Source organism: Tiliqua scincoides, chromosome 2 (assembly GCF_035046505.1).
Source record: "Tiliqua scincoides isolate rTilSci1 chromosome 2, rTilSci1.hap2, whole genome shotgun sequence".
Lineage (NCBI taxonomy): Eukaryota > Metazoa > Chordata > Lepidosauria > Squamata > Scincidae > Tiliqua > Tiliqua scincoides.
The window spans coordinates 101220768-101235301 of record NC_089822.1 but is presented as its reverse complement, the minus strand read 5'-3'; the positions used below and the strand labels follow the sequence as shown (position 1 = coordinate 101235301).

The following is a 14534-nucleotide window of genomic DNA, read 5'->3' as shown; positions in this document are numbered from 1 at the left end:
TTTACTATCCCCCTTTCTTTTCCCATTTTGTTTAATTCACTTTTCTTTTGGACTTGTTTAATGTTTGTATTTTGAACCTGTGTCTGCCTAGTCCATATTGGTGGGTAATTCAGTGGGTGATCACGTCTCTTCACCTGCAGACACTACTGTGGGTTGGATTTTTTTTAAATAAGTACCGCTGGAGTTCCATGCTCTCCTAGGAGGGGTGTTTTTTCCCAGACATGCTCCTCTGCCTGGTCTTTGTAGACCGGGATGGTGGCAGCAGATACAAAGTACCAAGATTCTTCCCATTCAGTTGCTAATCCAATAAAGGGAACATGGGAAGGTGGAAGGGGTGCATGCATACTAACCACTAGGAACTACTCCCCTTGGCTAGCCTGCCTTCTTCTGGGATTTGCTCTTCCCCGGACACTCTCATTTTTTACATTCTTTATTTCAGTTGGGAAGTGGTTCCTTGGTCTGTACATTCCTACTACTCCCTGAGACGCCATGCTGTTGTCTTCCCTGCTGGAATGTTTCGTAGCCCCTTCTTCCATACTGAATTTCCCAGGTAAGGGTAGAAGTAACGCTGATAACCAAATAACCTCTCCACTACACTATATTGCAGAAAGCAGTGGGATGGGCAAATCCAGCATGGCTTGACTTCAGTTGAGTCATGAGTCTTCGCCCTTGTGACTCAAGTTGAAAATGAGTCTTTACAGGGCACTTTCTGAGTGACCTGGGGCATTTCCACGACTCTAAAAGACTTGAATCATGAGTCTTTTTAATACATGTGTCAGGCATGGAAAAAAAAAACAACAGCTGCTTCTAGTGTGTGTTTGTGTGTATGTGTGTGAGTCCTCTAACACTAACACTCCCCTGCCGTCCCATCCCATCTGTAAACAAGGAGGGAGGGGGTTGGATGGACTGCAAGAGAGTGGGATCAGAAGTGGCAAGAGGGAGAAGGGTCACATGCAGCAGCTGGGAGGCTTAGCAGGATGACCCAATCCTTTGCAGTTCTACTTAGAAGTAGACTCACTGCAGCCGGTCATTCAATGGGTCTTCCTCCCCCCAAGTAACAATGGAGCTCACAGCAGCCATGCAATTGGAAAGCGTGATCTCTACGAACCTTCTCCTCACTTCCCAGCCTCCTTTTCCCCTGGGCTTCTCCAACCAATTCCAAGGCAAGAAACCCCTTGGGCTCCTCCGCCTGCCCTCCCTCATCCAAAGAAACAAATCAGACCTCTCATCCTTCATCCAGTGACCGTTGGTTCCTTTAGAGACAGGCAAGAGAGCCTGCTCCCGCCTTCCCCCTCCTGCTTAGAGGCAAAAGCAAACATTAACCCTTCTCTGCTTTCTGGCTGGAACCTCCCTGCTGCTTGCCCGGTCTGAATGATGGCACCACAAGGATTTTCACGCCTCAAAAACAATAAGCAAGCACACCCAGACACAGACAGACTCAAGTCTGTATGTGTGGGGCCAAGTGCCGAGTCAGGGGCCTTTAACTCAAGTGTTTTGCTAAGTGTGTGACTCGAGTGTACAGGAGTCAGCAAAAAGCACTGATTTTCACAAATTGGACTTGAATCACTTGAGTCGTGTTCCCATCCTTGACAAAAGCATTACAAAAACCTACCAAACCTGATTGACCAGAAAGGCTAATGGGACAGTAAAAGACAAGTGTTCGTACAAAGCCTCTTTCTTACACACTTCAGTCCTTTGCAACAAAAAACTTCTTAGCTTTTTTTAACCTGGCCGAGAATATGGAAGGAGTAATCCATAGGGAAATAAAACAGGCGGTTCTCTGTGGATATTTTTTACAGGCTTCCCACAAAGGCATCCCTTAGTCTATAGGCCCTGGATGTTTCTAAGCCCTTCTTCTTTGTCTTTTTCAGTGCTGTGAACTTTGGAGCCATGGGTTTTTTCATGGCACATGAGCTGCTGCACTCCTTCTATTATTATGGTACGTACTGCAAAAAATGTGGGAAATCTCTTGGACCTTCTGTTGCTTTGGCTTGTGGGAGTCTAAGGCCAGAACTAAGTACCCAGCTGCTTTTGGGCCTGAACTCATCAGACACCACTTCTCATGGGCAAAGTGTCATCAGGAGGGGGCAGTTTGCTCTGGAGAGCGGCAGGTGAGAACTAACCTTACTTCCAGCTATATTTTTCTCTGCAGATGTCCACTGCCACAACCACTTTTTTCCTCAGTCATGATTTCAAGTCAGAAACTTGAGTCTGGGACCCCAGCAGAATGAACAGGGGCCTGCAGGGGTGATGGGTAAAGCCATTTTCTCCCCACTTCTCCCCACTGTAGTACTGCTTTGCTGAAGAGGACTAATGGCTCCAGTTTCTGTCCGTGAAGTGGCAAAGTAGTTCCAACCTAAATATGTAGCCTGCAAACCACCAAGCTCATCAAGTTAGAACAAAGTTAAAATCCCTACTTCAAAAACTCAGCAATAGTCCCATTTCTACTCATCTGTCTTCCTTACAGATAACTCTGCTCCTGCTGAAAATAGCAAAACAGCTACCAACTCATGTCCTCTTACCATATAAACGAGGCCCAAGACAAATTAAAAGTTTCCACTATCCACAACCACCCAATAGAATGGAAGAAAAACTAAGAATCCCTCCCCTGAATCCCTTCTGCATTGTATTGTTTAAAAAGCCAGGCTCTGAATGACAAAAATATTTGTATAGACCAGTGGTTCCCAACCTTTAGGAGCTCAGGGACCACTAAGGCAAAATTTTGAGATGGCGGGGACCACATGCAACCCCCCAACCCTCGCACACAAAAAATGCAATTAAATTTGTAATACATAGGAAGATTATTTAATAATTAATGTGATGGTTGAACTTGCATTTGCTTCACTAGCTGTGAAAGTCTTGGGTTTACATGGAATACATGGAACACATAATAATTGCCCCCCAACTCAGAGGTTTTCACACCCACCAATTCAATCCAGTCTCTTTTCCCCCACACCAGGCGACATTACGCACAGCCCTTGCCTCTTTTAAGTGTGGAAAAAACACCTCAAAAAGAGGGAGGGTAAGCACAAGGGGATTATAGACAAGTCATGCAAGGTAGTTAAATGAACCAACAAAAAGCACACACGTCCCTCCGCAGTTCCTTTTGTTACACAGCCCTGGCCCTGCTCCCCTCCACTTGTGAGTCCAGAGTCCTTAGGAAGGTGTTCAACACAATTTAGGCAGGTGGGTCCTGAAGGAGAAGAGAGTGGTGTGAAGGAAGCACCAGCTCAGAGAAACATCTCAGAATGGCTGCTGTATGTCTCAGGAAGAAAAGTCCTTTTGGTGTGCACTGCAAGGTCTTTAGGGGGAAAAAAGCCTCTCTTCACTTCTAATTGCTGTCATGCTCTAGCTGTGGACTACTTTGGTTGGAGCTAAGAGAGTGTGAGCAAGCCTATAGGTAGGCTGCAGCCACAAAACAACAGCTGCCTACTCTGCCATTCGTCTGTGGAACTCCTTGCCCCCGGATGTGATGATGGTGTCTAGACTAGATGCCTTTAAACGGGAATTGGAGAAATTTCTGGAGAAGTTCATCACAGCTACGGTGTGACTAACAGCCCCATTCTAGGCATGTCTACTCAGAAGTAAGTCCCATTATAGTCAATGGGGCTTACTTCAAGGTAAGCATGCATAGGATTGCAATCTGAGGAGATAGGGGAACTGGCCAAGTGTGGGGTGAGGGAGGGCTCCCCATGGACAAAGCTGCTATTGCTCTCTGAGGAGGAAGAGTCAGGGGTTGCACCTGCTGTACTTGGCTACAGTGGTGCCTGTTCTGCAACTTCTGGGATTGCTTCTCCCCAGGTGGGCAGCTTGCAGTAAGACAACAGAGGTGCTGCCTGTTTCCCTCTCCAAAAGGGGTGCCAAAACCTGGTTGCCTGGATCCCTTGCTCCACCCCTGGGCGTTAGAAGAGCACATCCAGGGGGGCCCAATCCTACCAACTGGGGAGGGGGTACCAGGACTGGGGGTTGAGCATACTGTTTCTCCCCTCTCCTGCTGCCACACTGCCTCCAACTCCCTTCCTCTGTGTTCCCTGGCCAGCTGGAGTCTGCACTCCCAGGGAAATCACATCCAGAGAAACCCACTCCCAGGGAAACTCCCCCAGCCAGCCAGCCAGCCAGCGATGCCTTTGGGAGCCTGTTCCTCCTCCTCCTCATTACTCCAATTCCTCCCCTCCTTGGGCCCCCACCTCCTCCTCCTCCTCCTCCTCCTCTGGTGGCGGCGGCGGCGGTGGCAGCCTGCCCGCCCACCCATCCAAGAGACTTCCCAGGCTGGCTGCAGTCCTGATTTGACTCCTGAAAAACCAGGCTGTGAGGGCTCACCTCAAGGCAGAGTCAAGGAATGGAGGCAGCAGGCTGGAGGCAGCGGTGGCAGGGCACCTCTCCTCTCCATGCAGCAGAGCCAGGAGGCTGCACAAACGCGCGCACCTTACAAGGCACCTGCGCTTCACTTTTTTGCTTGTCTGGGCACTCACAGACAAGGAGGGAAGGGAGGTAGAGAAAGGCTATGCTCTGATTGGCTCTGAGCTGCTCTGAGCTGCTCTGATTGGCTGCTGGCGCTGCAGAGGCTTTTTTTCTTCCTGGAAGGGCATTTTTTTTTCTTTTTTCACCAGAGAGGTCGCGGACCACCTGGGAGTGCGCTGCGGACCACCAGTGGTCCATGGACCATGGATTGGGAACCCTAGTTATAGACCCAAGGAGAGGCAGGGATCAGTCCTGGATAGTTGGAAGTTCTAAGCTGATGCAACTGACTCTTCTTTCTCCTGTCCCTTCCCCCCCCATTCTATCCTTATTGGGAGTGTGTGTGGGTTGACTGGAATGAAGGTCACATGCAAGTTACTGAAGTGGTAACTCACCATACCCTCCTGGCTGCAGAAGAGAAACTGCATACGACTGCACTGCTGGTCACATAAATTTACTAAAGTGTTAATTCACCAGTTAGAACATGCTCTCCTTTTTTCCACAGTGTTGCCCAAGAACTGTTCTGCTTGTGACACAAAAGTTCTAGCAGAAGGTATAGACTGTCTTGTGAAGCAATATGAGAGCTATTCCCTGAAGGGCCACAGCATCAATGGCTCCTTCACCTTTCCGGAGAATGCAGCTGACACTGGGGGACTTGCCATCGCTTACCAGGTATCAAAATCAGATGGTCATCAGAACCCACACAGCGCTGCAGGTACTCCTTAGTCCTACCTTGCAGCCATCCCCTCCTTACCGTATTAGTTACACATTCTTTCTTGTTGGGAGAGGAAGTATTCACATTATCCCTCTTGGGGTTCACCTAATTTCTTCTTGTATTCCTATACTTTGTTCTTGTATCCATTCACACACATATTCTTTTGCAGACAATCCCACAATGAATAGATACTGGTGTTCTCACACGTTCACAGTTCCCATCAATTGCGTGGGCATGTTTGTATCTCCGACAATGTTATCTATTTGATGTGACCTTTCATAAATTTAAGAACATAAGAACAGCCCCACTGGATCAGGCCATAGGCCCATCTAGTCCAGCTTCCTGTATCTCACAGCGACCCACCAAATGCCCCAGGGAGCACACCAGATAACAAGAGACCTCATCCTGGTGCCCTCCCTTGCATCTGGCATTCTGACATAGCCCATAATTTGCACTCTTAGGGAACGAAGTCCATTGAAACCAGTGGGATTCTCTTCTGAGGAAATCTGCTTAGGTTTGCACTTCGCATCCCACTTAACTCAATGGGGTTTACTTTTGCTCAGGATGCCAGCCTTCTCTTGTGCACTCAGATGTTCATTGAATCAAAACCAGTATTGGCGCAGATTAAAGAACTAAGTTATCTCTCCAGTTTGATTTTCATGAAGGATATTCTTCTTCATTTAAAATGTCCAGGATTTAATGAAAGAGCAGGTGCTGTGTGCTGTGAGTGTCTTGGATTAAAGGTGCTCCTGATATGCAAATACTGTAGTTAAGTATTTAAGCATGCACACTTCTTGTCCATGCAGTTATCATCCATATTTCAACCATATTAATCACCCATTAATTAAGCAGTCACCCATATTAATCTACTTCCTTTCAAAGTCCACTACTGTTACCCTGCACATGCCTGATCTTGTCTGATCTCAGAAGCTAAGCAGGGTCAGGCCTGGTTAGTACTTGGATGGGAGACCGACTGGGAATATCAGGTGCTGTAGGCTTATACCATAGTCTTTCGAGACTGAAGGTGGCCAACCATGTGTGGCACCATCTCCAACAAAATGCTGGAATTATCATGGAACTGGCCCCATTTGATAGACTAGTGTGGCAGTGGCCAGTTAGGGAAACCAGATTGTCCCCAGAGTGGCCCCTGCCCAACCCCAGACTTTTAGTCAGAGAAAGTCCTAAAAATGTTTCTGTCCATTGGTCAGAAATCCGCCTTTCATCAAGTGGGAAATAACGTATTTCATGACCGAGGCTCTGAGTTAATTGTTTTCCAATGGAGACACAGCTGCCAGTGACGAGATATTGCATTGGACAAGCCAGCCTGCTCCCTAGGGTCAGTGTCGCTTGCCTATCTGCTTTAAATAGCTCACACAAAGCAGCTTGTCACTCAGCTGGTGTGTGCTCTTTCCATTGGGGATCTGACTCTGTTGCAGTTGTTTTCTTCGGGATGTGTTGCTCTGACTTTCTTTTGATGGTTTGCTGCTGTGCTGATTGAATTGTATTTTGGATGTTTCATATTGAATCATTATTATTCTTTGCGACTGTTGTACGCTGCCTTGGGGCTTCCTGCTGGGCAAGGACAGATGGGAGGTGGTTTAAATAATAATAGCAGTATGTAATGCAGCGGCATCTAGGCTCATCTTCCATTTCTCACTAAATCCTGAGCCACACTGGGGATAAACCACCTGATAACTTGTGCTCCTTTGGAATAACCAGCAATGCTGCTTCTGCTTCTTTTCTCTCTCTATCTCTCTCTTTCTCTCTCTAGCCTGTTATAAAGCAATACTGAAGTCCCAACTGGTAGGGCAGGTTGGGGAGGAGGGCGAGTGAAGGGCCAGAGAAGGAACAGGCAGAAGCAACAACCACTACACAATCTGTGGGCATCTCAGTTTCTCTGAGTATAACCTGACAGAGTAGAGGGAAGGAAGCTTCTCATTAGAAGTTGCTCTTGGAAAGTTGTGAAATGTATGAGGATTTTGAGATTTGTGATTTCACTTTTTCTTGTTGCCCGCAGGCCTACAGAAATTGGATGGCAAAGCACAAATGGGTGAAGGAGTTACCTTGGCCTGGGTTGTCACATGATCAGCTCTTCTTCATCAGCTTTGCTCATGTAATGTATTCTTTGCTTTCTTTTCTGCTTTCCTTTGTTCTAATGGGCCTGGCCTCTAGCTGCATTAATCTCACCCATGACTTTGTTCTTAGAATTTTCATATCCTTGTTTTTCTTCCATTATGTTTTCTTGAGTGCACCTCTCATTTTTGTAGTGCAGATACACAGTCATTCCACACACCATGGTAAAAAAAAATGCAATTATTACCTTAAAAAAAATACTCCAGGCACTAGGGTGTGGGGGAGAAGTATGTTACGGATAGCCAGCAAGGTCATGGGCTCTGGCCAATAGGTGCTCATAGCAGTCTAATAGCCCAGTCTGATGGCTCACTGCCAGTGTGCACTGTCACAAACATGCTGTAAGGCACGTTTGCAGCCCTCAGCACCGGCTGGGCTAGTGCTGGTGGAGCACTGATGCTCTATTGCTCAGCAGTCGTTTGGACCGCTGGGGAGCAGGGAGTTTGGTGGGGGCATGGGGGGAGGTGGAGATGAGGCATTTCAGGGCAGGGGGAGGTAGAGGGAGAGTGGGGAGATGGCATGCCAGGGGGAGGGAGTGAGGCAGGAGAGAGGCAGGACTGGTGGAGCTTTGCTCCCCCAGATCCTGAGCCTCCAAGTTGGGCCGCTAGCCCAACACAGAGGCTCTTAATTCTATGCCCACCCTTGGATTCCCATAGAATCAAGTAGCCCCATTGTGGGGCTACTCACATTACCTGGGGAAGGGGATGAAAATCCCCTTCTCCGGGGGAGCCACTGGTACTGCCCTCTGGGCATGCAGAATGCTGCAGCAGCCATTTTTGGCACCACTGCAGCTTTGGGCACCGGGCAGCTCAGGATTGGGCTGTCTGCACACCCAAATGTGCACAACTTATTTGACTAGAAACCACAGTGAAACCACCCCCAAACACTGGTTAGGCTTTCTTTTTGGAGAATCCCTTGTGAATTAATTGAATGTCTCCTATTGGAACCATGAGAATTCAGCAGATCAGTATCTGTGAACAGGCCACACTCCAAAAAGGAAAATCCTACTTAATGAAGCTGATATGGATTGCACAAGCCACCTCCTTTGATGTCTCGACCGACATGAGAAGGTAGTGGTGACATGTGGAACACAGCTGTCAAAAGTGATACCTGATTTGTTTCTAAGTCTCTGAGGCATTATCATCCTTAAACAGCACATGGGCACTTCTCCACCTGCAGCAGCAGAAGAGACTCATCATTTATTCCTTCTGTGGTTTGAATGCCTTATTGTAGCAATCATATCGATTACAGAAAGCACTGCAAAATAAACAGCTCCAGGAAAGACTGAACATTCTCCATGTGATTCTGGGCTCAGCTAGTTGCTATCTATACATTACATGCAAGCATCCATAGCTGACCCCCAAAACTTAAAAAATAAATAAATTAAAAAAGCCACTTTGGGTGCAGAGAAATAGCAGTAGTCGTCTTTTCCAGCCTGCTGTCTCTCCACTCCAAATTGCCCATTGATTCCCAAACTTACCCTGATCATGGCGTCCCTGAAACCTCTTCTTCCTGGCTCAGTTGGGTAACACTGCCTTGGATCTTGACCAAATCTTGTGAGATTTGGACAAGATTCAAGATGGCAGCACCCGAGAAAACAGGTAGGAAGGGCTACTGGGAACATCCCATGGTGCCCCTATGAGTGGACCACAACACCCTAGGCATCATACTGTGGGAATCCCTGCCTCAAGGCAAGCGGCTTTTCCCCTCACGGAGTTCCACAAGCATGTTTGCCTTAAGAAATTTCTTTATTTTGTTTCCAAACCTTTCTATTCAGCCACCCAAAGGTAAGGTAAAGGTTGGGAAACAGGTATATGAAGTCATATGGGGAAAATGACTCATTCAGTATCACTTTTTGGCTTGGCTCCCCTTCTCTACAGACAATGTGTGGTCACCAGAACCTTGAGGAGCTACAAGATTTCTTACGCAGAGATCCACACAGCCCCCCACCACTCCGTGTCCTTGGAAGCTTAAGCAACAGCCAGGACTTCTCCAGACACTTCAAGTGTCCAAGTAAATCACCAATGAATCCTGCTCTGAAGTGCCGCATCTGGTGAAACAACCTGAAAAGAAGATGGAACCACTGAATGCAAAATAACAGAGAATGGAGTTGTGGGCTCATGAGACTTTAGTGGCATTAAATTGCCCTTGGGCAATTGCCATTCTTTCCTCTGCAACTTCCACCCAACTTGGGTGAGTTGGAAGAAGGTTCCAGTGTCGTTAAGAAGAAAGAAGAGAATACAGAGATCAGACACCATAGAAATTCTATACCATTTTTCACATCCTAATCTACCTAGGGTTCTTGACAATGGGAGAACTGAAGATCAGTTGAGAAGTCTCTCGTGCCATGTCAAGAGGCTCTATCAAAAGATAAAAGTGATGGCAAGTGACTTATGACAACTGTAGCCCCATCTGAGGTGATTCAGAACTGAGATTATGTTTGGGCATCATGCCAAACAATGGTTTGTTCCAGTCATTATGTAGAACCCAAACCACAACTTGATTCCCACTTTGATGGTAAAGCTGTGCCTAGGCTTCAGATTGGAGGTGGAGGCTTTATAATGGCTGCTCCTCTATACTTAGAAAACTAGGTGACAGGGAGATGGGTTCTGTCTTGCTTCCTTCCTGACATATTTGTTTTTTCTAAGTTTGGGGGCGGGGGGGTGGGAGGCAGTGATGCATAGACAAGTATTTCCATTGTCTGAAGTGGCCCAGTTCAGGTACAAGTTGACTTCCCTCAGTGATATTGAAGGCCTGACATTTGGTTTGTGGGCCCTACAAATCAAAATCGAGAAGAGTGAGATTGTGTTTCCCTTCCCATTGCTTCATTTGGAGGCTTCACCCAAAGGTAGCCAACTGGCAACCTGCAGGCTTGATCCAACCCCTGAAGCAATCATAACTAGTTCCACCAAATTTTAATCAAAGTGTATTTATAAAAAATTGCTCACAGTTTCACTTGTAAGGAAAAGACGTCTCTGTGTATATTTCCTATAAATGCCATTGCATTGCTGTCCCATGTATATTCTGTGAAACAGGGGTAGGAAAATGAGATAGGACCACTGCTGTTCTTAAGGCAGTCTTCCAGAAAACCCCCCTTCCTGCCCCCTCACTAAGAGATCTTACCATCCAAGCACCTATATCTGTGAAAACCCTACTGCCAGGTGACGCTGATGTAATTGTCAAGCTTGACTGTCTTAGGGGCGATGGGTTTCCTGAGGCTCAGACCCTGAAACTTGGGGATGGAGCCTGAAACAAAAGAGTGGTGCCTGGCAGATCAGAGGGTGGAACCTAATAGGGTAGAAGCAGAGACTAGTGGCACCTGGTAAGGGCGGAGGATGGGAAAATCCTATCTGCGGCTGGTGCTACAAGGGTAGTGCCAGGCCAACCCAAGTTCTCCTGGCACCTAAGGTGCCATGCCAAATGCTGCCCCTCTCTTACCCTCCTCTACACTTCCACTCTTTGCTCTGCCCTTTCCAATTCAGGGAGCAGGAGCAGTGGAGGAAGATGAGTGAACAGAGATGCCAGTCTGCTGCCTGAAGTGAACTGTCACATAGATGTAATTTTCTATTCTGTATTTTCCGATATAGCCTGTGTCTAGTGTCTAGCTGCAGTGAAAGTTTGCAAGCAACAGCTTGGAATCGACATCTAGTGGACAAGTTAGATTACAACCCTATTGAAAAGCAGTTCTTTTGAAAGTTTTGAAATGTGACGTGCATTGGGATGCGAATTCACTCTGCCTGGTGGAGGGTTGGGGCGGGAAGAAAGGATTTTGTGGAAGATCTAGGGGACCTCTTTGTATTTCATTGCAGGGACCTTTATTAGAATATATGACCTTTATATGATTTAAAAGGGTAAAATATTTCTGCAGAGTCATGGTTCTTGGTTCATGCACTCCTTTCTGATTTGGAGGAGTGACACACAGCTGTGCGAGGGTGATTATTGTCCTGAAATAGTTCAGCGGTGAGGATTGTGTCTGGACCTTGGAGAATAATTCAATATTCAGGTGACATGGGCTACCTGACTGCAAGAATATCCCAAGTAGCATGATTCAGCAGAATGTGGATGTTTCCTGATTGGACCAATATTTCTATAAGGACAGGTGCTTTAGAGCCATCAAACCTCCCACCTTTTCCACCTTTGGCATGCAGACATGCTGCCGGTTTTCTTACTGATCAGACCTTTCATTGCTGCAGACTTGGAATGTCGAATCAACTGCTGAAATATAAGTACTAGAATGGCTTAGTTAGACTTTATTATTTTCTTTGCAATACGGAAGATGCTTATCTCTTCCTTGATTCATCATTCCAAATGCAAGCTCCTTAGGGCCCAATCCTATGCATGTATACTCAGAAGTAAGTCCCATTGCTGGGCTTACTTCCAGGTAAGCATGGATAGGATTGCAGCCTTTTTTTTGCTAATTTGAGGATTTCTTTCTTTCAAATAAAATTCCATTTTACTTTGAAACCTCTGGTGTCTGTGACTGAATGGGGAAAACAGTTGTTCACTTAAATCTGGTCCTTAGATTATTGAGTTGGCAGAGGGAGCGAGGTGGGTACAGGGTGCCAGATACATCTTTGCTAGGGTAACTCTGCGGATGGGAAAGGCTTCTCAGCTCCCTTTGGGGAAGACCCAACACTGTTTTAAGGGAGTGGTGGTAGTGCTACTGAATTAGCACTGTTTATTTCCCCATTTATGGATTGAGTCTGGTATTTCACCCCTCTATCCTCTAGTCCTCTTACTGGGAAAAAGGCTGTGTGGGTTGGGGCTGCGCTTGGCTGGGAATGCATGGAAATGTGTGCGCGCACGTGTGTTTCTGGCCAAAGTGGACTAAATAACGGGGTGTATGAAGGAGTAATGCATGAAAGCCCACTCTTACTGTGACAGTGACCACTTCAGTTGGCTTATGATTTTAATTTGATGTTAAAGTGCAGCGCAATCCTATCTTGTGCTGGAACAGGCAGGCCAGGAGGCCTGCGCTGTATCCAGCACAAGAGAGGGGCCCAAAGTGGCTCAGCTGGAGGTAAGGGGAAACTCTTCCCCTTACCCCTGGGTAAGCCACTGCAGCCCCAATGTGTCTCTTCGGACTTGCGCCACTTCTGGAGAGCCTTGCAGCCACTCCATGCTGCTCGGGAATGGGGACCAAGATCTGGCATATCTGTTGGGTTCCAGTCCCACCTCCCATTCCCCCCACCTGCCACCGGGACTACCCACCCCAGAATGCCTCCCTCCTGCCTCCTCCTTGCCCACCCCAGACCCTTGCATTGGCTGAGCTAGGCCACTGCAAGCCTCCCTTCCCAAGTCAGCACAGAGGCTGGATTCAGCCTCCAAGGGCTGGTGCACATCCCTACACTGGCCCAGCTGACTCTACAGAAGGTGCAAACATACTTTATGGCACATTTGCGACCCTCCTGGGCCAGCGCAAGGCACACTGAGTGAATTTGAATAGGCTGAGAATCCCAGAGGTTTCATTTGAATGATGCTGCATTGCAGAAGCTTCTGCTTCCATCACCTGCTTGCAGACTTTTCACTTGGGGTCGCGGTGAGAAAGTGCAATAGGAAGAATTCCCAGCTGTTTCCACAGCCCTGACATTATGACTGTCAATAGGTGCCATCCCTTGGGGGTACTGATCCTCAGTTCGAGATTCAAGGAACTGAGAAATTCTGCTCATTGCCCTACTCCAAAGGCTATAAATGATTAGAATGTGCATCTTTCCCCCAATATTGTAGTATCCGTACTGGTTTCAGGAGGCGAGTCAGTGAAGGTGAGTCCAGTAATAGCTTTTATTAGGTGAAAAACTGTAGCAGGAAAATGCCCCCCCCCCCAAATAAAAATAATAATAAAATAAAAAGAGCTTGGTAGATTATTTAGTTTGTATCCAAATGCTTTTTTGAATGTAATTAACTGTTAAGGACCAAGCACATCTCTGTACAGCTCATATATCTGTTTCATTAAGGGCGTAATCCTAACCCACTTTCCAGCACAGACATAAGGGCAATGCAGCTCCGAAGTAAAGGAGCAAACATTCCCTTACTTTGAGGAGGCCTCTGTGAGAGCCAGCCAACTGCAAAATGCAGCGTATGTCCCATTGGCACCACTATGCCAGTGCTGGAAAGTGGGTTAGGATTTAGGCCTAATTGTCCTAATTCTCTCCAGCCCCAGGTAAAGCAATATAATGTATCTCTTATGGGCACCTGGACATTCTTCCTGCATAACCCCCACTGAAATATGCATCAGTATGCTTTTACACATCTCCCTCTTGTTTCAGTGTCCTTACATGAGAGAACATCCTTGGGGGTTGTGCCCTTATTCCTTTGCCAATTTGACCACAGCTTGGGCAGTGAAAAGTGTTTCTTTTCCTTAGCTTAATTGAGAAAGCTATTGTCGTATTTTATAAACTTATCTTTAAGGGGCACAAAACTGGGTTGTGCTTGATGGAGTTCATTAACACAGCTTTTTTGTTTGTTGCAGACAGCAGCACAAATCAATATAACTGGCTGGTTTTACCATTGTTTCTAATCTGAATGGGTTGAAAACAGTGGGGTTTGGAGAACCATGTGAAAGTGTGCATTTCTTGACTTTAAAGAAGAAATGACTCTAAAAAGTCTGTGTTTTATGTCTGTTTCCACATAATAGCAAGAAAAAAAGTGCTTGGTCCTGTGTAATAGATACAGAACCCATGAAATAAGCATAGGCATAAAAAAAAGTGTAACCACCCCCTATATAGACTTGGAATAGAATTGATGCCATCTTCTGAATGGTTGCTCTGCTTTTGGTTGGCCATGAGCAATGGCATGGGAACACACAACACCTGGTCCTTTGGGGGGGGGGGGTACGTTTGCAGTATGCTAAAAATTATGACAATTAGGGTAGAAACCTTTACACTGACCCTGACTGGTGTGGAAGAAACCATGTGGGAGGCAGTAACACTTGCCTTAATACAGAGAGCTTGGCTGTCCCTTACGTTCACCCCATAACATCTCTTGCCCACTTAGCATAACTTCAAAGCAAGCCGCTCCAGCTTTCCTCAGTTGTCATTGGGGGGGGGGGGGGCCTTCAAATTCATTTGGAGCGGGGTTTTTTCCTGTTGTATAACATGCAGGCCAGGATCTTAAGAGTCTCTTTAGATGAACTGCTCACCAAATGAACTTCAGATCCTGAACTTCAGATTGCAAGCGAGCATGACTGAATATTTCCTCCACAAAAATTTTAAAAAATTCTACACATAGTTTC

At 46.7% G+C, this 14534-nt stretch overlaps 1 protein-coding gene and 1 pseudogene across 4 annotated transcripts in view; both read left to right on the top strand.

Moving 5' to 3' along the window:
• Positions 1-11767, top strand: part of KEL (Kell metallo-endopeptidase (Kell blood group)) — a 35747-nt gene extending 23980 nt beyond the window's left edge. For 3 of the 4 annotated variants that reach the window (XM_066616466.1, XM_066616464.1, XM_066616463.1), the window contains 5 exons: positions 440-550; positions 1872-1939; positions 4964-5130; positions 7191-7286; positions 9184-11767. In XM_066616466.1, coding sequence (XP_066472563.1) covers positions 440-550; positions 1872-1939; positions 4964-5130; positions 7191-7286; positions 9184-9360 — 619 coding nt within the window. In that variant the 3' untranslated portion in view covers positions 9361-11767. The remainder of the gene's footprint in view (positions 1-439; positions 551-1871; positions 1940-4963; positions 5131-7190; positions 7287-9183) is intronic. The other variant, XM_066616467.1, reaches the window with a different exon arrangement.
• Positions 6055-6171, top strand: LOC136642571 (5S ribosomal RNA; annotated as a pseudogene).
• Positions 11768-14534: the final 2767 nt, after the last annotated feature.